The 24,885-nt window shown below is 47.1% G+C and overlaps 1 protein-coding gene across 2 annotated transcripts in view; it reads left to right on the forward strand.

Annotated features, from left to right (window-relative positions):
• The first annotated feature begins 185 nt into the window (after positions 1–185).
• Positions 186–24,885, forward strand: part of GALNT12 (polypeptide N-acetylgalactosaminyltransferase 12) — a 34,546-nt gene continuing 9,846 nt past the window's right edge. The window contains exons 1-6 of one of the 2 annotated variants that reach the window (XM_074361889.1): positions 187–621; positions 12,069–12,238; positions 15,997–16,186; positions 19,037–19,222; positions 21,975–22,092; positions 23,460–23,636. In XM_074361889.1, the coding sequence (XP_074217990.1) occupies positions 257–621; positions 12,069–12,238; positions 15,997–16,186; positions 19,037–19,222; positions 21,975–22,092; positions 23,460–23,636 (1,206 nt within the window). In that variant the 5' untranslated portion in view covers positions 187–256. Of the gene's footprint in view, positions 622–12,068; positions 12,239–15,996; positions 16,187–19,036; positions 19,223–21,974; positions 22,093–23,459; positions 23,637–24,885 lie in introns of both variants that reach the window. The other variant, XM_074361890.1, reaches the window with a different exon arrangement.

Raw genomic sequence — 24,885 nt, forward strand, 5'->3', positions numbered from 1 at the left:
CAGGCACTGAGCTGAGGGTTATACTGCCGCTACCTTTTTAATAAGCATAGAGCCCCGCAAGGAAGGTGCACGTCTTAGCGAGCCCGCGTGGGGACCCTGTAAAAGTTAGCTCCCTGGGCGGGCGGGCAGGCGCGGAGGGAAGGGGGCGGTGCGCAGGTTGGAGGGGGGCGGGGCAGCGCGGCGGTTCCGGGATCCGGGTCGTGGGCTGCAACGCCGCCTCGGGGCGCGCCGGTCGCTGGCCGCAGCGGGCGGGCGCATGTGGGGTCGCGCGGCGTGGAGGCGCTGCCCGCGAGGGCTGCGGCGCGGACGAGGGGCGCTGCTGGCGCTGCTGGCCCTGCTGGCGCTGGCCGGGCTGGGCTCGGTGCTGCGTACGCGGCGCAGGGCCGGGGCGGCCGAAACGGGACTCCGACGCACTCCGCGTTCCGGGCGGCGCGACCCGGTCCTGCCGCGGCCGCCGGTGTCGGAGGACGCTCTGGGCGCGCACGGCGAGGCGGTGAGGCTGGAGCTCCAGGGAGAAGAGCTGCGCCTGCAGGAGGAGAGCGTGCGGCTGCACCAGATCAACATCTACCTCAGCGACCGCATCTCATTGCACCGCCGCCTGCCCGAGCGCTGGAACCCGCTGTGAGTCCGCAGGTGGCGGGAGGGCACTGCCCGCGGAGTCCCCGGGCCTGTTTCTGCGGCTGTGAAGTGACGGGGTGGAACCAGGGTCTCGAAATACTTGGGGATCCCGCTTCTTACTGAGTCTTACTCAGAAGTGGGCAAAGGGTTCATGGCTGGGGACAGGGGGCGCAAGAAAGTTTTAAAAAATGAAAACAGAGAAATCTCAGAATTGACAAATCTGTTACTAGGTGGTCGCTTGGCTGCCTCTCCCTTGAGAAAATCTGTCATTCGGCCCTGAAAAGTGTGGGGCTCCGGGCTGAGGAGACAGATTTAAGATGAGACCCTCTGGATGCCCGTCCTGGATCCCCAGGCACCCCCAGTCCAGCTCTGCCCTTTTAACGTCCTGCCTTGGCAAAGCAAAGAACCTGTGTGGTTTGAGACAGGCTTCATTCGCTTATCTTTGTGCACCTGTGTTCTCCAGGGCCCATGAATGAACCAGGAGGGGAGGGTGCGCCAGGCAGGTGAGGTGAAAGGTGCCTAGAAGGGCAAGTCAGAGGTAGCAGGCCTCCTTCCCTCTCTCTGGAAGTTGGAGTCCTTTCTGAGCTTTAAGTGGAGGAAGGCAGGAGGGAGCAGGTGGTGAGAAGGGCTCCTTCTGGCTGTGGTCCAGCCCACCTACTCTGGGTGACAGTCCCGGAACCCTGTGTGATCAGAGGCCTAATTCCTGTTAGAGCTGCTGGCTGGAAGGGTTGTGCCCACAGCTTAGGTGAGAAGGGAACAAGCTAGCAGAAGGAAGATGGCCTTCCTGACCTTCTATTTCCTTTCCTCTTTTGGTGGGGACCTTCTGGGTCCCCTACTGGAGCCTCCTTAAAGACTTTGAGGGAAAGAGGGCTCAGAGAGGGAGTTCTGGAAGGAGCCAATGGGACAGCCTCCTGTGTGCACCAGGCACCTGCCACTCCTCCTTGCTCCTTGTCATTCCTGCTTTGCAGGTGTGGAAATAGGCTCAGAGAGGTCAGGTGACCCACCCAAGGCCTTGCAGCTGAAAAGTGGCAGAACAGGCCTTGGGAGACTGATCTCCTGGCCCCCTTGGCACTGTGCTGATTGCAGGATTTTGGGGACCTGCTCTGTGACTCCTTGGCCAGAGAGAGCATGAATCCCTGCAGGAGGCCCCGCCTCTGCCACCACTGGCAAAGTTTGGATGGATTTGCACCTCACTGTCTCCTCTATTTTGGAGGATCTGCTCATGCCTAGCCAATGCTTTTACCTTAGGCATTTTCACTGTTGATGTTTTTGCGTAGAGCTTTGTTTGTTGGGGTTGGTAGCAGTTCCCCCACTTCAGCCAAATGGCTGAATATATGTTTATCTCCTTGAAACTCCAAGGGTGCTCATGGAGGCAAGATCTAGGGGAAGCTTTCAGGTCCAACTCACGGTCCAGACCCAGCTCATGTGAGATAAAATCCTGACTCTTTTGCTCATCAGCTCTGTGATGTTGGGCAAGTTATCTAGCCTCTCTGAGCCTCAATTTCCCTATCTGCAAAATAGAGGATGAGTAGAAATAACATAATGTAGGAATTAATAAAACACCTAACACCTGGGAGCATACTGTGTCCTCAATTCTTAATAGTTTTTCCTGTCTTCCCACTTGCCAACAATACACTCAGGAGGTTGCTTTTAAGAGTCATTCAAGGATTGGTCATAAAGTTTTTTTCTGGCTTCCAACTTCCTTTATTGTCCCAGGTTGTGAAACACTGTGGACGACCCATGGGGCTTATGGTATCCCGTCTCCATGGTGACACAGCTGCCCTATGTCATATCAGGATTTGCTTGTAAGTCCTGCTGTTGCATTGACCCTGGGAAGTTAATCCAAACCCAGCATGATAAGGAGTGTGAATGCCTCCTGCCTTAAATTCCTGTAGCAAGGCCTGTTGAGTCATACTTGCCTAGCTGGAGAGAAAAGTGAGCTCCCTCTGTGTAGGTCTCAGCCTGCCCAGGCCTTGAGGAGGGTCAGGGCCTTTCATGAAGACTCACTTTTATTATAGTTCACACAGGGGTGAGGACCTAATAAGATCTTGAAATTTACCCGGGAGAAACCAGAATGGCAGATTAGGAGTTCGCAGTCAGGGTCATGGGGGTGGGGGTGGGGGTGGAACTCTAATTGCTAAGCATGGTTAAGATCCTTGACTGTCATAGGAGAGGAGGCCCTGAGGGGGCATGCAGTCTAACCCAAGAGAAAAAGCCATGCCCCTAAGGTAACGCACAGATCTGGGGCAAAGCTGATCTAGAACCTAGGTTTTTTTCTTCCCTCCTCCCTGTTAAGGTTGAGGCAATTATTTATCTATTTTAATTATAAAAGCAATACATGTTCCCTGTAGAAAAATTAGCATGTACAGAGAAGCAAAAAAGGACAAAAAATAAAAGTCACCCATAAACCTACCACCCTGGTAAGAACCACTGTTAACATTTTGCCGTGTATCCTTCTAGACTTTTCCAGATATAGAAATAGACTTAGAAAAAGATACTTAAGGGTATGTAGGTGAGAACACATTCAAACATGAGTATGTTCAAAGGCCCACACACATTTTAAACTCCAGTGGATAAACCTGTTATCATAGGCAAGGAGCTTGGACTATTTGGCTTGGTTGTTCCTGGCGTCCACAAGCCTTGGTACCGTGTCTGCTCTCCTGGACAGGGCCAGACCAATAGAGACACTTCTGAGTGTTGACTCTAATTCCTTGAGAATCCATGTAGACCCCGGCCCTTCTGTGAGGCTAGTAATTCACATGCCAGTGGATTAGTGCCCAGCTTTTTTCCTATTAGTTACAGCACTGAATTGAGGAGGAGAAAGAGGATGAGGATGACAAGGAATCCTTGCTTGGTAGTATAGTAAGTATAGGGTTTGCACAACTCTGACTGTCTCATTTGAGCCAAGCCAGGAGAGGGAATTTTCACTCTGAGATGGCAGCAGCCAAAGTGGGAAGCCAGATAGCTGGGTTTGTGGCCTTGGGGGACTTTTAAAAATTATATACAGGACCTTACCCAGAACAATTCAGTAGAATTTTGGTGGATAGGGCCTAAGCTGAGGCTGATGTACAACTAGGGATGGAAGCTACTGGCTTAGAGCCTGTGGGTTGCTCACTTGGAAGATTAAGGGTGGGTGCTTTTGAGGGATTAATAACAGATCAAGTGCAGTTGAAACTAGTGGTGACATCACAGTCGGTTGTAAGGTGTGTCACAAGTAGGTGGTTGCTGATAACTTACTAACACTGGCAGAAAGTTTTAGTTTCCATGAATCAGGGAAGCCTTGAGATAATACTGTACTGTAATTCTCATTTGCATTCTGATCTGTTCAGCAGGAAAGGTGGTGTGACAGCATCCGTGTATGGGGGCGCCACCTGTGTGGACGTTGTCAGCTGTACTCTGCCGTTGCTGAGGAGTTGTGAACCACTGGTTAAAAAAGTGTGTAAATATTACATGCAGGTGTTTTCATTTCTTGGACGCTTACTGTGGTTTTGGCCTTATTACTGCTATAGTTACAGATGTGTACCTGACTTTTAGGACTAGGACTTGGGTACTAGGATGGTAAAGAGTCTCCAAACAGTTCTGAATAGGTAATTCAGCAAAAGAAAGGATTAGTGTCTTGCTGCAGTTGGCAGGAAGGCCTTGGTTAGGAGTTCTCTTTTTGCAGAGAGATAGCCTACTTGTCTGTTTTCTTAACACTACCGTTGGAAAAACATCACACGTGATGTGGAGATTAGGCCAAATGTTTCTTTTGCTTCCCCAACAAGGTTGTAAACTGAGGCTATTTTATTAGTTTTTATTAGACCCATCTTGTGGTTGCCAGAGTGTTCGTTCTTTGAATTAGTACTTTAGGTCTACAGAACATGTTAAGTTTTCGTTAATATTTTCCTGATACCTTTTTCTGTCCTTTTACTATCACTCCATCTGTGTCCTTAGGTTTTAGGTGTGTCTCTAATTAGCGTGTAGCTGGATTTTGTGTTGTCATTAAAACGAAATCCAGACTGATAATCTTTGATGTTAACTGGATAGTTATGTCCATTTATACTTTTTATGCTTACTGATAACTTTAGTGTTTGAGTATGCCATCTTATTTTATGCTATTTGTTATGTTTTTTCTTCATGTTTTTAAAATTGAAGTATAGTTGATTTACAATGTTGTGTTAATTTCTGGTGTACAGCATAGTGATTCAGTTGTACATATATATTCTTTTTCATTATAGACTGTTAGAAGGTATTGTACTGTACTGTGCTGTGCAGTAGGACCTTGTTGTTTATCTGTTTTCATCAAGATTTTCCTTGTAGTTCCACTTGTATAAGATCTTCTGTCAGGGTTCAGTAGGTATTCTGTGAGAACTGTTCCACATGTAGATGTATTTTTGATGCATTTGTGCGAGAAGGTGAGCTCCGCATCCTATTTCACCATCTTGAAGCTCCTCCTGTGTGTGTATAGTTTTCTTTTTTTTTTTTAATACTGGTTTTGAGGTGGTAGATCCTCCCCCAACTTCTCATTCCATTTTTCTCTATCTACTAATTTGGCAGTTATATTATCTATTTCTTATCTTTAGTGGTATATTTGAAAGTACATATTTAACTCAAAAAGGTCTGAAGTTAATCAGTGCCTTAGAATGTTTTAAGACTGATCACCTTCCTTCCCAATTTGTATGCCATTTTACTCCAGTATTTTAATTCTGTGTTGCTTTTTAAACCAACACATTACACATTTTAAAAATGCAGTATTTGTTTACATTTATCCACAGGTTTACCATTTTCTCTGCCCATCATTCTTTTCTGAAGGGTGGTCTTTGGGTCTCAGAGATCTTTCCGGAGTTCTTTTCCTTATTCCTGAAATATATCATGTATTAATTGCTGTAGACAAGGTTGTTGTTGTAAACTCTCAGTTTCATTTATCTGAAGATGTTTTTGTTTTGTTCTTGTTCTTGAAAGATAGTTTGGTTGGGTATATAATTCCAGGTTGATAGTTTGACATTTAGAGATAATATTCCATCATTCCCTGGCTGGCACCATTGCTGTGAGATGTCTATACTGAGTTAACTATGCCTGTCATTCTTGTTTCTTTATCATTCATTTTAGGTCCTCTTTTATTTATTTAAGCATAGTAAGCATACTTATTTTATACTCTGTGTCTGATAGACACAAAGTTCATAGATTTTCTTGTTGTTCCTGGACCCTAAGGACTTCTTTTATTTTCCTATAAGCTGAACCATGCATTTAAAAGATTTTCTAAAGTATTTTATCAGTAATTTTTTGCATGTCCTGTACCTGGAGGGTTTCCCCAGACATTTCAATCTTTCATATTGCTGGGAGTAAAAGTCCTATATTCACTTAAAAAAAAGATTTATTTTCTCTATTAGTTAGGGTTATTTTGGTTGAAAGTGACTGAAAACTCAATGCAAACTGACTTAAATATAAAAGGACATATATTGACTTCTGTCACAGAAAAGCCTGGGATTGGAACTAGGTTCTGATTATTCTGGGGAATCAGGGACTCAACTGATATCATTAGGAAAATGTTGATTGGTTAGGCTTGGGACATGTGACCTTCCTAGAGGGGTATGTTTATGTGTATATGTATACGTGTGTGTGTGTATACATATTGTGTGTACTCATGTGTGTGTGTGTCCAGTCCTGAACAAACCACACAGAATGAGAGTCCAGGAGGCATGGTTCCTGAAAAAGAAACCAAAGTGCAGTTAGGTGAAGAAAGGGGAAAGTATTCTGGGCAGGTAAAATTCACCTGTGTACATTATGACTTCCTTGGTCTGCTCTACAAAGAATACGAATTTTTTTTAAACATATTTATGTGGTGACCTGAATATGAACATAAAATGAAGTTAGGAGGTATTTACCACACCCATTCATTCATGTCCATAAAATACATTAGACATATATATTGTACTAGCAGAGATTATGGTAATCCCCACCCAGTAGAGTTGTTGTGAAGGTTAAATGGAATGATGCATGTGAAGTGCTTAGCACACTGCCTGTCGTGTAGTAGGCACTCAGTAACTGTCACTATTATTACCACGTGTGGTACAAAGCATGCTGAAAACACAGAGAAAAACACAAAGCATGCTGAAAACACAGAGAAAAGCACAAAGCATGCTGAAAACAAAGAGAAAAGCACAAAGCATGCTGAAAACACAGAGAAAAACAAACACGATTCAGCCTCTGCCCTTACGAGCGCTTGGATTATATCAGAAAGTTAAGAAAGGGTGGTTTACCATGATTTAGCAGTGAATTTGGTTCTGATCTTTACTGTTGTTGTTGTTTTCTATGTGAAAGTGGAACCCTCGCTGCCCTTATCTAACTGAAGGATGCCTGGCTTTTTATCACTCAGGATAAAGGGAAAGTATTTTTCCTGGCAGCAAACTTAGAGGTGTTCAGAAAGGATATATTGAACTTCATGAAGGTGAATGCCTTTAAGGGATTTTTTAAAGAAGGAGAAACCGTACCAGGCCAACCAAAAAAAAGAAGAGGACAGAATATCAAATGATTGCTCAATGAAGACATTTGCTATGGGGAGCAGAAGAAATGTGGTCCAGCTTTTTAAAAATCTTTTTTGTGATTATAAAAATGATGCATGTTCGTTGTAGAACAATTTTAGAATGCTGAAGAAAATAAAGGACTGAAAGAGAATCAGTGGTCGTTCCACTGCTCAGAGATCACCATTGCTAACATTTTTGGCATGTTTCTTTCTATTGTTTATTGTTTATGTGTGCACACACACGCACACACACTGTTGTTTGTAGAACTGGCATGATGCTGTTTATAGATTTGTATAAGCTTATCTGCTCTTTCAATTTAACCTTAGAGTATGGCCATTCTTTTTTTACTGCTAAATAGTCTCTGAAAACATGACTTTGGATGGCCATGTAGTGTTTCTTCATGCAGTTGAGATATACTTTAGCTACTTCTTCTTGAAACTATTTACAGCTTTTTGCTCTTATAAATAATGTTACAAAGAAAAATTTTAACAACAAGCCTCCTTCAGGGTATCTCTGATTATTCACTTAGGTGAGACATGCTTAGATGTATTGATATGAGATGGAAGAGAAGAGGAACATTTTAAAGCTCTGAGTGTGTGTTGCTAAAGTGGTACCCAACATGCTTTGTGACCTAAGGGGACACAAATAGCCCACCTGGACATTTGAGAACAGTTGTCTTGAACTTTTGATTTTTGCAGAGCAGTGAAAACACATAAACAAAAGCACTGAGGAGGGGCCGATGGATGGCCCCAACTCGATTTGGTCAAGCAGAGCTTTTCCCACTCTCCTATTTACACTCATCATGAGATGAAATGCATTTTAATCCAAAACAGTAAGGATGTGATTTCAGACTAAAAGACAGTTCTTTAAATTGAAGAATTTTCATTTTTGAAAACCTCATTGTCCTTATTTCCACTCATTTCTCTTTGGACCTGTGCATAGATGAAACTAAATTTTAGCTTTACCTTTTTTTCTAAAGATAAAAAGATCTTTGTTTTTAGGTTTCACAAAAAAACAAGTTTTTTTTTTTCATGTAGTACAAGCAGTTAATTCTTTCTGATGCTTTTAGTGGGCTGTGGTAGCTTTACTATGGCCCCTGTCTAGGACTCAGAGGCTTATTAAATCCGGATGCTATTATTAATGTTTTTATATATACATATATATGTGTGTTCCATTTGCTATGACATATTTGGAGGAGGACGGCGGTGGGAATGAATGAGGGAGGACCTTAGTCAGGGCCACTAAGATTGAGATACATATAGGTCAGAATTGGCTGGAGTTTGCGTATACCCTTTGCAACATTAAACCTTTTTCTTCCTGCTTTTTGTATTAAACTTTTAATTTTGAAAAATTCAGATGTGGAGAAAATTTGCAAGAATAGCCGGTCTCCTCTATATCTTTCCCCTAGACCTGCTCACTATTATTTTGCCCCATTTGCTTAATTTTTCTCTTTCTATCTGTATCCTATAATATTATACACATTTGAGAATGTTACAGAGATGATAATTCTTTATCCTTGGTTACTTCAGTGTGTGTTTTCTAAAAACAAGGACGTTCTCTCATTATGCAATGATGTGATTATCAAATTCAGGAAGTTATATCATATTGGATGTTTCCAACTGCCCCACCTTTTAGAGTGACTTTTTCTTCCTGACCTGGAATCTGATTGAGAATCCAGTAGGACATTTAGTTGTCCTGTCTCTTTAGTCTCCTGTAGTCTGAAATGGTTCCTCAGACTTTCGTTGTCTTTAGGACATTCACATTTTTTAAAAGAATACTGGCCTGTTGGTTTATAAAATGTTTCTCAGTTTGGGGCTGTCTGATAGTTTCCTTGTGATTTATTTCAGCCTGCCTATGATCACAAAACTTAGTGACTTAAAATAGCAATAAACGTTGATTATTTCGTAGAATGTCTGCAGGTCAGGGGCTGGGGAGTGGCTTAGCCAGGTGGTTCTGGCTTGGGGGTCTCTATGAGACTGTAGTCAAAATGCTGCCTGCCGGTTTTTGTCATCTCAGGGCCTGATGGGGGTTGGAGGATCTGCTTTTGGGATGGCGCGTCACATGCTGAAAGTTTGTACTGACTGTCCTGTCTGTTGGTGCTCAGGAGGAACAAGGAGGAAACTTCAGTGTTATGTGGCTTGGAGGCCACATATAGTCACTCCTGCTGCATTCTGTTCACATGTGGTGGTTTTAAAACATACCCACAAGTTCTTTGACAGTTTCCCTTCAAAAAAAGGAGCCTAATTCTCCCCCTTGATTGTGGGCTGGCCTCCCCTCCATGGAGCAAAGTGCTAAGTAACCACTTCCATGAATCGAAAGCCCAGGGTGTCCAAGGATTCAGGTCCCGCTGGTTCTGGCTGGTGGTGATGCCCTGTCGCTTTAGGACACAAGAGAGATCATGCCTCCCACCTCAGGTGACTTTGCCTCAGGTGCCCAGAGCTGGGCCTCCTGATGCAGCAGGATGAGAAAGTAAAGGGGGCTGGAAGGAAGAGCCAGCCCTCCTCTGAGAGCCTCATAGTAGAAGCCTGTTCATGTGGAAAGCACTCCAGTGATGGCAGAGCCTCAGCCACTGCCTGGGAGCCTCAGAGCCCTCTGCAGAGGCTGTCCTGGCATTTGGAAAGAGGGACCTGAAGCTCCTTGGAAGACCCTGAGAGAGGAGAGGAGAAATTGCCTGTGTCTTGGCAGGAGGGAGAGCTAGTTGGGAAGATGGGATGCCAACATCTTTATTTAGATGCCAGTGGCCCACCTGAGCCTCCTGCAGGGTCAAAGGCACGAGCCAGAACCCTGTGATGAGATCTCTGGACACAAGGAGCTCAGCCAAGTACATATACACCCTGTGAGCTGCCCACGTTACCCCACCTCTCCGAGCCTTATCTTTAAAATAGGAACAGTAAGTACTAACATAGGAAGAGGTTTTGAGAGTTAAAGTACAACATTTCATTGATTCTAAGGCCCTTTAAAAAAATGTTTTAAAGTTTCTGAAATTTGAATGTCTCTTCAAATCAGTGCATCCTACAGTTACAGTTGATAGCAATTGTCTTTCTTATTGGTTCCCAGTAACTTTGATGAAAACTTGTAGACTGGAGATAAGATAGCACTAAGGAACTGCTTGTTTTTTTAAGTGTTATAATGATATTGTGTTCATTATGAAAAAGAACCTTTATCTCTTAGAGATATATATATTGGAATATTTATGGATGCTGCAATATGCTGGATTTTGCTTAAAAATAGTCTGGTATGGGGCATGGATGAGGACATGGGCAAATCAAGCCATCATGTGTTAAGGATTATTGAAGTTAGGTGAACACAGGAGTTTCTTATACTGTCCTCTCTACTTTTTTTCATGTCTGAAATTTTTCATAATAAAAGGAAAAGCACACAAAGAAATGAGCTGTGTACACGAAGGGCTTTTCTTCTGCTTTCTGTGGGACTAAGTCCCTCATTAGTCAGGTCTGATCCTAAATGTCACCTCCTGGAGAGGCCCTCCCTGATTGCCTGTTCTGTGGTTGCCCGTTTACCCTTCCCCCCTCCCCTCTGTAGCTGGTCTCTGTTTCAGCACTCTCCTTTTCTTCCTGGCACCATAGCTTTCTGAAATTATTGATAGTTTGCTTGCTTGCTTATTTTCCCCCGGATTGTAAGCTCTGTGGGTGCAGGGGCTTTGCCTTTCTGGCACATGGTAGGCAATCAGAACGTGTTTGTAGACTAACTGACACAGGCCCACTGTGCCTGGCACGTGGTAGACAGTCAACAGACATTAGCCTCACCCTGCTTGGCTCTCCATCTCTTTGATCAGCCATCCTGCTTATCTCTAAGAACTTTCCTTTCTGCCCTAGGAGCCTGTCTGGTCTTTAGCATTTATCTTCTTCTCGAATTTCTAGTCCATCCCTTGGTCTAGCCTTTGACCAGCCCAGCATTCAAACCCTGGTCCTTCTGATATCCCTTGTGGGTTTCTGTTCCTCCCCTGCCTTGCTGTCAGCTATGTCCTCATTTCCAGGAACTGCCCAGTCCCTGGTACGACACTGGAGGACTGTCACTCAGAGGAGAGAATTCTGTGTCAACAGTGAACCTTCTGTGCAAAATAACAGAAAACCCTACTAAAGAAAGAAGAAGCTAATTGGTTCGTGTCACTGCCAGTCAAACCCTAATCCCAGAGAGATGGGTGGGCTCAGCCCTCCCCTCACCACGATGAGGCTGCCACAGAATGGAACGGGGTGGTGTGGGGGCTGGGGGGCAGTCAGTGTCCTCTACAGAGCCCTTCCTGGAATGTTCATGCATCCTACCCACAGTTCCAGTTTATGCATTCTGTGCACTGACTGGAAACAAAGGCACTGCTGGGATGCAGGGTAGGGAAGATGCTGGGAGAAGGTGGGGGAGACCCAGGGGATGGTGAGCTCTGGAGCACTGAGAGTGATGCCTGGGCAAGGTGCTGGAGGGGCAAGGAGGATCGAGCACTGCCTCGATGGTGGTCCCAGGCTTTCCCAGAGGAGGTGGGGTCAAGAGGACAGAGTGTGCAACCAGGGAAGGGAGGAAAGGGCACTCCCAGCAGAGGATGCAGTCTGAGCAAATGCCTGGCAGTGGGATTGGAAAGGAGTGGATGGGTGGGAGAGCTGCTGGGCGGGGAGAAGCGACAGTCTCCCTCCCTTCTGATTCTCCTTAGTTGTATGTTGTGCAAATCGGAAAATCATTTTAAAGCTTAAAACCAGTATCCTGCAGTTCAAGCTTGCTGGGTGTCATTTTAGAACCCTTTTTATAATCTACCGGGGTCCTGGTGGAACACGGTGCTGGGGGGCCTCTGGAAGATCCCAGCAGATTATTTGCCATTCCCCAGGGGGAGGTCCCGAGACTGTGACCTATGTCCCCTTCATCGCTTCATCCCTAGCACCAGCCTGGGCCTGGCACACAGGCAACGGTGGGGTCTTGATTCCTGAAGTTGTATTGTATTTGCAGGTGCAAAGAGAAGAAATATGATTATGATCATTTGCCCACGACATCTGTTGTCATAGCATTTTATAATGAAGCCTGGTCAACTCTCCTTCGGACAGTTTACAGTGTTCTCGAGACGTCCCCAGACACCCTGCTAGAAGAAGTTATCCTTGTAGATGACTACAGTGATCGAGGTAAGCCCCTGTCGTGGGCCCCTGGAGGAGCCTGTCCTTCTGTGGCAGTGCCTAGGAGGTGAGAGTATGGCATGGGGCATCAGAACAGGCCTGGAAGGACAGGCTTCCTATGTCCCCTTGTGCCCAGTCCCTGCCCTCCGGGAACTCAGAGCCAGGTTGGGGAATGCAGACGTGATGGCAGAAGGCTCAACCACACAGTGGAGAAGAGGGACTCACCCTGCCTGGGTGCTCAGGAGGGGGAGTTGACCTTAGTCTTGAAGGTTGGGTGGTTTGCAGGTAGGGAGGAATGTGGAGGGAGAGCACTTCTGGTGGAGGGAGAGCATTTCTGGTGGAGGGTGCAGAATATGGAAAGGCTGCCAGTGCTGCTTGAATTGTGTAGTCTGCAAGTAGTTCAGGAAGGATGGAGGGCCAGCTGCTTCGGGGAGCAGCAGGAGAGGAGAGGGAGGGGAGGTGGAGAGGCTGCAGGCCTTAAACCCAAGGCTGAGTGCTTGGGACTCTGCCCCGAGGGCAGGGAGAACCAAGGCAGGATTTCAAGCAGGAGACCATTTTTGCCCTTTGGGGGATCCCTCTGGGCTGGAGTGTGGAGAACAGGGTACTGGCAAGCTCTGCAGGGAAGCCTGGGGATTGTGGAGGTGGCCCAGGTGAGAGATAGAGGCTTGGAGTCAGGTGGGAGGGGAGAGGAAGGGGGAGGAGGGAATTCTGGGAGGTGGCCTCCACAGGCCCAGAGGCTGGCCGAAGTGCGGAGGACCCTCGGGTCTTCGGGTGAATGGTGGTGCTGTCCCAGAGCTGGAAAAGCCACACGGGGCGGGAGGGACAGGCCTGGGAGGGGAAGAGGGTATTTGGCCTTGAACATGTTGAATTTGAGATGAGATCAAAAATCTGGGCAGCCCAGATGGAAGAACTGAATCCAGGGAGAGGCATTTCATTGAGAGGCTGGTCGGTGTCCCTGCAGACCTGACCAGTGACCTGAGATCTAGGAATTCATATGCAGTCCAAGGCTGGCCCTTTATTATTCAGTAAATGTTTTTTGGGTGTGTGCTGGGCATGGGGGAGTCTGTGGGAAACAGGACAAGTCCCTGCTCTCATACAACTCACATTCTAGTGGGGTGGGTGGAGGTGGTCAAAAAACATACAAAGAATATAATACATATAGCACCTAATACCACACAGCATAATGTAACATAACATATACATCACCTAATACAACACAACACAATATTATACAGTATGTACGTCACACAGTACAACACAACACAACAGCACACCGTGATGTCACATGGTGCTATCCTACAGCACAAGTAGACAGTGCTCCGAAAGACAGGTGGGAGCAGGAGAGCGAGTGGAGCCCGGGGACTGAGCCTGCTCTAGCTGGTGGGGGTCTGAGAGGCCTCTCTGGGGAAACACAGAACTGAAAGCTGGATGTGGAGAAGGGGGCAGCCCGACGATCTGGGGGAGGGGGCTGGGCCGGGCGCAGCAGGTGCAGAAGCTAGGCCAGTGGCTGTTCTCCGGGACAGACCACCGGCCAGTGGGAGTGACCCGGGGGGATGGTTGCAGGGCCAGCAGGGCCAGATCAGGGGGGCCCTTGGAGGCCAACATAAGGGGTTTAGGCTTAAATAGGAGCCTGGTGGGAGCCGCCTGAGGGCTGTTGAGGGAGCAGGAAGGTTGCTCAGTCATGGGGCTTTTCTGTGCTGCCCTGTGGAGCGAGGCTCATGTTGAGGGGGCGGGAGAGGATGGAAGCAGGGAGGGGTGGGGGCCTCCTGCGGTTTGGCTGGCTGGGTTGGCGGTGTGATGGAGCAGGAGTGAGCCAGTAAATCTTGGGTGACTAGCCGATGCGAGGGCAGCTAACTTAACTGAGAGGGTGTCAAGGCCCTAGCAACAGGGAGAGCCATGGGCTTGGTTGCCAGAGCCTGTCTCATAGCAAATCACCACCCCTGGGCCACCCATCAGGGTAGCAACCAGTGCTTATTGGGTGTTTGCTGTTTCAGGCTCTGAGGCTGGTCTGTCTGACTCTCCTAATTGGGGAGTGTGCTGGGCTGTTCTCACAGAGACCCAAAATAACAGTAATTTCCATGAAATCAAAATTGATTTCTCTCTCACAGCACAAAGCTGGGGTAATAGTCAGGGGCAGGAGTGGCGGCTCCACGACGTTAGGACCTGGCTCCTTCTGCCCTGAGTCTCCACCTTCTCTAGACGATGTGCTGCCTCGGTCTGCGTGGTCCAGGTTGAACTTCACCTCCTGCTCACTCCTGTCAGCAGAAGGGTATCCAGGGGGTGGAAAACGGCACCTGGAAGCTGCCCTCACATCCCCTTGAGCAGAACTGTAAAGTGCCAAAAACATTTCAGAAGCATGTACTCATTCAGAAGCAAAAATCAAATGATTTTCTCTTGATGGGATTAAACAGCTCCTCCGCAGGCAGGAATACCATATGAGCTCCTTCCAGCACAGTTCGGTTCTCTCGTAAATGTGAGCCTCTGTGGGGCCAAGGTTCCCCTCCCCATCGCAGTAGTTTGTAAAGCCTGCAGGTTGCCTTCCTCAGCCTGCCCCTTCTTCCTACCCTTCCTACAGTGTCAGTCTGAGTTGATGAGGGGGTGCTGCCCCCTTCTAGGATAGGGGAAGTCAGTTCAAGCAGACAGAAAATTGATGCACACCCAACCCATAATGAGTGCTGGGAGGCTGCACCAGCATTTTCCCGTGTTTTCACTGGGCACTGATGCTAATTAGCTTTGCTGGGGAAGTCACCTCCCTATTCCTGCCATCAGCTTATATGCAGTTATAATTAGGGTTAAAAAGAAATCAACCAATGAACGTTTTCTGTTTGAGTATCAAGACTCTTTAGGGAAACATTTCACAAACAACGAAGCAATATAGAACATTTTACAAAGTTTTCCCCTTCACTGATTGAGGAGGACTTTGAGACAAAGTTCATATTTATGTGGGGAGATGCTCTCATGTTTATTTGCCTGTGTGGTTCCCACCTGCCCCCACCTGACCCATCAAGGGATACGAATCGGGACCTGCAGTCCTGGAGTTGGGAGGTCTAGGGCCAGCCCTAGCTGTGGGCATGTCCTTTCAACTCTTAAGGGCTCATCTCCTCTTCTGCAAATTGGGATAAGCATGTCCTTCTGACAAATTTTGGATTTATTTAACAAGGATGAGAAGCTGTAGGAGAAAGCACTGGAGGCAAGGTTAAGTCCGTGGACTCAAGCCAGACTCCCTGGATTTGAATCATGACTCCTCAGCTCACTCATGTTGGGACCTTGGCATATTATTTAGCCTTTCTGGCCTCAGTGTTCTCATCTATAAAATGGGGACATTAGTAGTGTGGACATAAGTCCACATAAATTAAAATTTTATGGTGTATTACATAGTTAACATAAATTAACAAAATTTATATGGACATAATTTTTCAGAAAAATTGTGGTTGGATGGTCTGATGCTTTTTATTTAAACGTTCACAAGTCAAGCTATTTTTGGGGGGTAATAGCTTAATTGAGATATATTCACATGCCACATTCACCCATTTCAGGAGTACAATTCAGTATGCCTCTATTTTGAGGGGGAGCGTTTGATGGTTCTGGAATCTTCCACCCCAGCCTCCCCTATCTCCTGAAGCTTCCAAGCTGGGTGCAGTGAGTCCCAGGTGCAGAGCAAAGGAGGCTTGTGTCTATTTAGTCTTCTTTTTGGGACAGGGAGGCCCTGGAAGGACACGGCTGGGAATGTGTGGCGGTGACCCTCGTTGTCCCGCTTGCCTCCCCAGAGCACCTGAAGGAGCGCCTGGCCACTGAGCTGGCCGGGCTGCCCAAGGTCCGCCTGATCCGCGCCAGCAAGAGGGAGGGCCTGGTGCGAGCGCGGCTGCTGGGGGCTTCGGCGGCCAAGGGCGACGTGCTGACCTTCCTGGACTGTCACTGTGAGTGCCACGAGGGGTGGCTGGAGCCACTGCTGCAGAGGTGCGTGAGCTGTTCACGGTGGGGGGGGGGGGCGGGGAGGGGTGCTGAAGCAGAAAACAAACTGATCACCATGGCATGAAAGGTAGGCTTGCTGGGCTCAGATGCCCCTTGGGCAAAGCCTCTGTCCCTGGACGTGCTAACAGTCCCTACCTCGTGGGGCTGTGGAGGCCATTAAATGATTTAATATATGGACACCAGTGCTTAAAACACGCCAGCATACAGGAGACCTCGGATGAGCACTTGCGTTTATATTACTTATTATATAGGTTTATTGTAGAAAAGTTAGATAGTATGATCACCCAAGAAAAAAAATATTGTCAATCATATAGAATCACACTCCTAGAGAATCTACATTTTGATGTATTTCCTTCAAGCAGGGCTGACTTATCCATTACACCCAGTACCTACAATGCTTAGGGCTCAGGGATCTTTAAGAAACCAGAAAAAATGTTTTTATGTTCATTTCTTTTAAAATCACAAGGGAAAAAATTACTATCATAATAGTGAATATATAATAATTAATCAAGCCTGGATTATGTTTGTCTTTATACCGATATAGTCATAAAATATTGTTTTTATATATATATATATATTTTATGGAGTCATGAAAGTCATAATGTTGCTGTATCTTTAAGGTCATTTCCCCTGCTTCCCACAGCCTCTTACGCTAACCCTCCCCCCTGCCCTCTCCAGAACCACTGTCACTGGCTGACTTTTGTCCTCTTTTTCTCCCTTGCTCCCTCCCCATTCTCCTGATTCTGCATCAGGAGCTGGGCTGGCAAGCCCAGAGCTCTTCCTGGATGGGGAGGAAGGTCTGGGGGGGTCTGTGGTACCCCCATGTGGAGCGGGTGAAGGGCTGGAGGATCAAGGTCTGTGCAAACTTCTTTCCCTTGGCTTCCACCACTTGGTTGCCTGGGTCTGTCTGGAAGAGCTGGGACCCCCTCGCCTCCCTTCCTTCACGAGACCAAGTTCTGTTCTGCCACTTCCTGCTGTCCTGGTTCTTCACTGCATCTTTCTCTCCCCTCTGCTCTGATGAGCTTCACCAGCAGCAAGGACTCAGGGTTTCTCAGGCCAGTGGTAGAGTCTGAGATGATTTAGAACATAGTGACAGCTGGGTGCTCCCTCTGGAACTTGGACTAGTGGGTTTGCCCTGCCCCTCGCCCCACTGTGCATGCAGAGGGCTGCCTCTAGGTCTCTCTGAAGTCATGGTGAGGGCACTTTTCCCCTTCAGCTGATTCATTAATGCCTCCTAGAATTCACCTCCACTCCAGCCCAACGCACCCTTTGAAGAGAGCAAGGCAACACTCCTCATAATCATATCCTTTCTCCATACCTGGAGACAAAAGGATTCTCTCCTGGTTGCTCATTAGAGACAAAAGGGGAACTTTCAAAACCCGTGGTCCCACAGCAGATTATTTGGATCTGAATCTCTGGGGTGGGGCCTGGGTTTTTGGAGTTTCAGAAGCTCCCCAGGGACTTGGGTGTGCATCAGAGTTGAGCCACACTGGGATGGTAGACTGTCCCTCATATAGTCCTAACCAGGCAGAGTAACCCCTTACCTCCAGGGGCTTTGGATATGGAAGATGTTGGTTGTCACATCAGCTAGGTAGCACTCCTGGTATTTTATGAGCCACTACTGATATTTGGGGCAGAACCATTCTTTGCTGTGTAGGGCTGCACTGCACACTGTAGGATGTTTGGCATCCTGGTCCCTGGCTCATGAGTTGCCAGAAGCTCTACCCAGTAACAGCTGATGCTGGGCCAGCACATTCTCTAACCATGATTTAGCATCCTGAGGCTAGTGCTAGCTACCCTACCCCCAACTCTGTTTTCCTTTTCTTGTAAAAATTAGGCTACCCATGGTTCCAACCAGCATGACTGTTAAGTTCCAAGTTTATAATTTATAGGTCTCAAATTCTAGAGAACTGCCCCCAAGATGTAGCCCAGAGAAATCTAGTGTTCACACATGATCTAGTCTCAGTTCATGTTTCCTGGTGTGCCGTCAAATGCAAAGAAACACAGTCTGGAAACATGCTGAAGGATGGTTGGGCTTGTAAGAGTAATTGTGGAGAGAATCGCTGAAGCATACCCACAGGCTGATGCCTGCAGCAGGAAATCATCTCATTTTCCACTATGTATAACATTCATAATAATAAAGATTAAAAGAAAAGAATAGCAGTAGTTCCAGGTTCTCCAGCAGCCTCTTGCAAACATTCCCTCTGGGAGTCCACATTAACCTCGTGAGTAGGTATTACTGTTTCAGTGTTGCCCACCATGCAACTGGCTCTGAGAGGTTCGGTAGCCCGACTAACGTCACACAGTGAGTAAGGGACAGGAGTAGAATTTATCTTCTAACTCCAAAGTATCTTCTAATCCAAACTCTTTGGTCTGGGTGCATCTTTGTTCCTAGGGAGATAATTATTTCTTGACTTTACGATGTTTCATTGTGATTACATGAAGAAATCTCTTCCAATCTTGAAAACTGAAAAATCTGCTTTCTGTTTTAAAAGTTACCTTTGATTTTTACATGTGTTGACTTTGATAGAGGAATTCAAGTTTAGCCAGAATATCCCTAGATGGCCTCAGAATATTAAAGCTGTGGAATTTTCCATATCAAGGCCAGAATCCTTGCTGCCTGCCTCCCCCTCCCTGCCCTGGCATCCTCCCTGACACCCACCTGCCAGGGCTCAGACTTTGCTGTGGACATCTGGAATAAGAGAATCAGGCCCTTCTCACACAGGTGCTCCTCTTTCCTAGTGGAAGGCTGAGGAGCATTCACTCCCAAGTTTCCTAATTGTCCTCCTGCTGCCTGTACACAGTGGAGTAACAGGGGCTTCTGGATGTTTCCAGGATCCATGAAAAGGAGTCGGCAGTGGTGTGCCCTGTGATTGATGTTATCGACTGGAACACCTTTGAGTACCTGGGGAATCCTGGGGAGCCGCAGATCGGTGGTTTTGACTGGAGGCTGGTGTTCACGTGGCACGTGGTTCCCAAGAGGGAGAGGATTCACATGCGGTCCCCCGTTGATGTCATCAGGTCAGGGGTCTACTTCTCTGAGCGTGCTTCATTGCACCCAGCCAACTTATTGATGAAGGCCCTTGGGAGGGATGGTTAGCTGTTTTATGTAACATAAAATTTACCATTTTAACTATTTTTTAAATGCACAAGTCACTGGCATCAAGCACATTCACAATATTGTACAACCACCACCTTTACATATTTCCAGAACTGTTTCACCAACCTATGCAGAGACTCTATATAACCATTAAGCAATCACTCCCTTTCCTGCCCTCCTCCAACCCCTGGAAAACTCTCTTCTAGTTTCTGTCTCTATGGGTTTCCCTATTCTAGATACCTCATATAAGCTTAATCACATGGTATTTGTCCTTTTGTGTCTGGCTTCTTTTCCTTAACACAGTATTTTCAAGGTTCTTCCAGAACTCCATTCCTTTTTATGGCTGAATAGTATTCCATTGTGTATATGTCCACACTTTATTTATCCATTCATCTGTTGATAGACGCTTGTGTTATTTCCACTTTTTGATTATTGTAAATGATGCTACTGTTGTCTTTTTAAGTCTCTGTTTTCAGTTCTCTGGAATATATATCTAGGAGTGGAATTGCTATGGAAATTCCATGTTTAATACTCTGAGGACACACTGTCAGGTCCTTTTTGAACTGGGGGTGAGTGGACCTGGGGGTTCAGGGGCCAGCTTTGGCCAGTAGGTGAGCCTGGGTCTGAGTAGAATGGCCTCAAGGAGGGCTCAGTTGCCCTCATTCTTGAAGTGTTGAAGTAACAGTCTGGCTGCTTCTTTCTCATCCAAGTTCGGGACCAAATAGGAGGCAGATGTAGGAGTCAGGAAGGTGGAGGATGGACTTCAGCTTTTTTTGCTGGGGTATTGACCCGAAGATGGTGTCATAGATCTGCACCCACACTTGGCAGTTGGGCTTCTGAATTCTTCACCTGAATCCAGACCTTGAGATGGCCCACTGCTGGCTGGAGAGTATTGAGTATGGAGACAGTGTTGAGAGATGGGGCTGGAGAGATGAACAGGGCTAAGTCATATCCAGCCTTGAAGGCCAAGGAAGGGGGTTTGGACTTTACCCTGAGTGGTTAGAAGCCACTGAAAGGATTTGAGCTGGAAGTGACCTTAGCTTGTTGCATTATTTGAAGGTTGTGCTGGATGCACATGGTGGGGGCCTGCAGCCCTGCCACTGGGAGTGCTGCAGTGTTTTAGGTCCGAAATGATGGTGCAGGAGATGGAGGGACATGGTGGACTCCAGAGATGTTAAGGTGGAGAATTGGGAGGAATTAAACGGGAATGGGGGAAGGAGGACTCAAGGATGATCCATAGGCTTCTGGAGGAGCCCTGAGGTGGGGGAGGGAGCATCCTGCCCAACCCCCCACTGAACAGGTTGGAAACTGAGGCACCAAGTAGGAAAGATCATATCCAGGGTCACATATGCAGCCTGTGATGTTGACGTGAACTGTCCCCGCCTGCACACACACACACACACACACACACACACACACACACACACACACTCAGGGACATTATGGCCAACTATCCTTCCCCTCCTGTAATATCCCTGGTCTTCAGTTTTCTCACCTGTGAAATAGGTATGAACATATTCACCCTCCCTATTTCCTAGATTTTTAGGATGAACACATGTGAAAGTGCTTTGTAGTCTAGAACCTTTCCTTCCACAGTCTTTGTTTCCTGTTCTCATTGGCCCAGAGCTTGGATGCAGGGAAAGCCGATACTCTGTCAAGGCCCAGAAAGACTGCTGGAGGGCCTTAAAATTTTTTATTTAATTATTTTTTGTGTGTGATTTTTGTTTGTGTTGGGGGCAGGTAATTAGGTTTATTTATTCATGCATCTATTTTTAATGGAGGTACTGGGGATTGAACCCAGGACCTTATGCATGCTAAGCACACACTCAACCGCTGAGCTACACCCTCCCCACCAAAATTTTTTAAACTGTTAGGCTTTCCATGTTATATATTTCCCCATTTCTGAATTGATTCCTTTGTGTCTGCATCTCTGGTATGTTGATGCTACAGCTTTCTGCTGGGGTAGGATGGAAGCCTGCGGTCATTTTTGAAACCAGTGTTCATTTCTAGATGAACCAGGTAGGGAGAAAATGGGGCTGACAGAGGCCAGAACTGGCCTTGTGGGTCCTGGAGGGGAGACCACTTGAGCAGGAGAGGCTCAGAGCCTTGGGGAGCTTTAAGATGCCAGGGTTGCTTCTCCTGGACTCTGGAGCACCTGTGAGTGCTGTACAGTGACTGCGTGACCAAGGCCGCCACGGCCTGTGCCTGCCGTTCTCTCTGGGAACATGGTCTCTCTCTGCTCCTCTCTCCTTACTGTCTGTGCTTCTGGGAGTACAAGGGTTTCCCTCACCCTTAGGCCTTTGCTCTTGCTCCTGTCTTCTTGAAGGAACATTCCATTCCTTTTCTGGGCTAACTCCCCTTTGTTCTGCACACCATGCCTTCTCCAAGAAACTTAGCCCTGCCACTGCCCTGTGGCCTCCTGTGTTCCCACAGGGCCTGGGTGGACCATAGTAATCCCGCAGAGTTCTGTGCTTGCCTGCTGACACGTCTGTGAGATTCCCCAGGGCAGAGGCCGAGAGGCACATCCAGCCCAGCTTAGCACCAGGCACAGGGTGTGAGCTCAGGGTGTCCTTATCTGGGTGAATGGGCTCAAGGCTTGTGCTGGGAAGGAATTCAAGTGACAAGATGGTTTCCTGCCGATTACATTGAAATATGGATATCACATGCTTCTAGGTCTCCAACCATGGCTGGTGGGCTGTTCGCTGTGAGTAAGAGATATTTTGAATACCTGGGGTCTTACGATACAGGAATGGAAGTTTGGGGCGGAGAAAACCTCGAATTCTCCTTTAGGGTAAGCATTCCCGTCTTGTACTTGGACTCATTCTTTAGCTGCTGTCTCTCTGGGAATGGTGGATTTGCTCTGAGAGCCTGGTGGACCTCTCTTCCATGTTGTCAGTTAATCCAGTGGTATTGAAAGATGACAGTAGTACACACATCCTCTAAACACGCTTACCTTCTTACGTGAACTTTTAAAAAATATATACTTTTAATAGACTTGGGGTTGGAAAGGGTCTTGCAAGTCACCTAATTCTTTCCTCTGACTACACAGAGGGGAGGGACAGAGGCCGTACAGAGGAGGTGACCTGCTCAAGGGCGCTCAAAGAGTACGTAGCAGAGACTGGACTAAAACACAAGGCCCTGCCTCTTGAGCTGGTATTTTGGAGCCTTGATTTGCTCGATAGCTTAATAAAGTAGCCTCTTTATTTGGCATAGTGACTTTCAAAGTTTAACACATATAAGAATTTTTAGGAAAACTTGTTTAAAAAGAAGATTGATAGTCATGGTCTCTGGAAAGGCAGATTTGACAGATTTACAGCAGGGACCGGGAATCTGTATTTTATAAGAAGCCCATCTATTGATTCTGTTGTATGTGATCCACAGATGTCCCTTTGAGAAACTCCTAGCATTTTGATTGGTTTTCTAGTTAACTGAATCTTGCATTTTAATTGTCAAAACCGCGTGTTGATGTTTGTGCTTTTAAATAGACAATTCAAGAATATTTTATATGGTTTCCCGCTTAAAAAGAGTTAATAAACAAGAATTTGGCTCTCCACTGAGGACTCCCCCCTCCCCCATTATAAGCACTGGATGCTGTCCTTGGTCGTACATCCAGGGGACAGTGGGGTGTTCACAGCCGTTTGCCCAGCACGGAAAGGCTCCAGACGACTCCACCTGTTGAGTTTGAGGATGTACTCTTAATGGTCTTTCTGCCTCTTCCCTAGGTGTCAGGCTGCTCTGCCTGCCTCTAGAAGCTCTTCCTTTCCCCCTTCCAAACCTCTCTTCTTACTTGCTGCTTTCCTATCTTCTGTGGCTAGGAGACCAGGTAATCAGCCTGTGTTTTATGTAGTGAGTCAATGCGTTCCCAGTGAGGTCCACTGTGGGTGCTCCTAGGAGTCAAGTGCATGAGCCGTAGTGCATGGACTTTGGGGTCTGGGTTCTGATGGCTTATTTGTCTTTGGGGCTGCTTTCTTGCTCTTTGACTGCATCCTGTGTCCCGAGTATGCTGGAAAGTGGCTGCCTGCCCCAGGTAGGGTGAGGTCTTGGCAGTGTTCACCACGACCTCTGTGTGCCCAGTCTCCGGGTGCAGGCACTCGGGACCAGCAGCTCACTTCCCGCTCACCACCTCCCACCCCGGCCTCCTCCTGGCTCTGTATGCAGATCTGGCAGTGCGGAGGCACCCTGGAGACGCACCCGTGTTCGCATGTAGGCCACGTTTTCCCGAGGCAAGCTCCCTACTCCCGCAGCAAGGCTCTGGCCAACAGTGTCCGCGCAGCTGAAGTGTGGATGGATGAATTCAAAGAGCTCTACTACCATCGCAACCCCCACGCCCGCTTGGTGAGTCCCCCGCCCACCTACACTCCATCTGGCTGCATCCAAACAAAAGCAGCTATTTCTGGCCTCCCTCCCAGGGTAGATAGACCCGGTTCGAGAAATAGAGAGGAAATCGGGTGCTCGTGATACAAGCATGGTAAAACTTTATCCCTTCCTGTATCATCATTACAACAGACGGTTGACTCTCATTATTCACAGTAGTTATGCTCTCTACAGTCACCACAGACACAGAGCTCAGGACTGACTACTGAGCCGTTGCTCTTGGTGGAAATACATGGTTGGATTCCTGCAAACTTCTCACAGGGGGACGTGTTTTGTCAACCAGTCAATACATGACTTGGTTTTATGTGTGTTTCTCTTTAAATAGCTTATCTAATATGTATTGTTGATTGATTGCATAGAATGCACGGTCAACAACACTGTATAACTCGTGCCCAAAGCTCATCTAATGAACCTGTTTCTCCATGAGGCACAGCACAGCCTTCTTGCACTAGGAATACTGGACAGCACCTCAGCACTATGCTTGCGGGCCATTTTAAACTGTGAAATCACTGACAAAGAGTAGAACAATCTGAAAAATGTGGAACTAAATAGACCATGAACAGGGCACTTGTTCTCAGGACTAGAGCTGAGACATGACCAAAGCTGGGAATGTGCATGGAGAGTGACTCAAGTTTTTTGTCTCTGTGTGCTGCTTGTCCGTGGATCACTGTGAAAGCCTGAAGACACCACAAGTATTGATTTTTGGGTTACAAATAAGTTTTAGCAAACAGGTGCGCTGACTGTGTACATCAGCTCCACACGCCCCAGGACAAGGCTCCCACTTACCCTATGTTCACATAACTAAGGCGCTGCTTGGCAAGACAAGAAGGTCTGCTCCAAGACCTCCTTCCCAGCCACTTGATGGAAATCTCTTCTTGCAAATCTTTACAGCAACCCATCAAGGTAGCTCTGAAATTTTCATTTTATAGATAAGAAAACTGGAGCTCAGAGAGAGGGTGCTTTAAGGAGCTTGCTCAAGGCTGCATGGCTGATGCAGATGGAACTGGGTCCAGTCCAGTGCATCTCTCTCTGCTCTGTAGAGCCCTGTGGACCATTACCCTGACCTCCCCCTGGGCGTCTCTCTGCCTCTGGGATCTAGAGTCACTGCTTGCTCTGTCTTGCCCACCCTGTAGGGTAGGAACATCTGCTCTTCCCTGTTATGCAGTCTGGAACCCACGGTTCCCTCTTCCTGAGGGTTCCCAAAGAATAA

The sequence above is a fragment of the Camelus bactrianus genome, chromosome 4, assembly GCF_048773025.1.
Source record: "Camelus bactrianus isolate YW-2024 breed Bactrian camel chromosome 4, ASM4877302v1, whole genome shotgun sequence".
Classification (NCBI taxonomy): Eukaryota; Metazoa; Chordata; class Mammalia; order Artiodactyla; family Camelidae; genus Camelus; species Camelus bactrianus.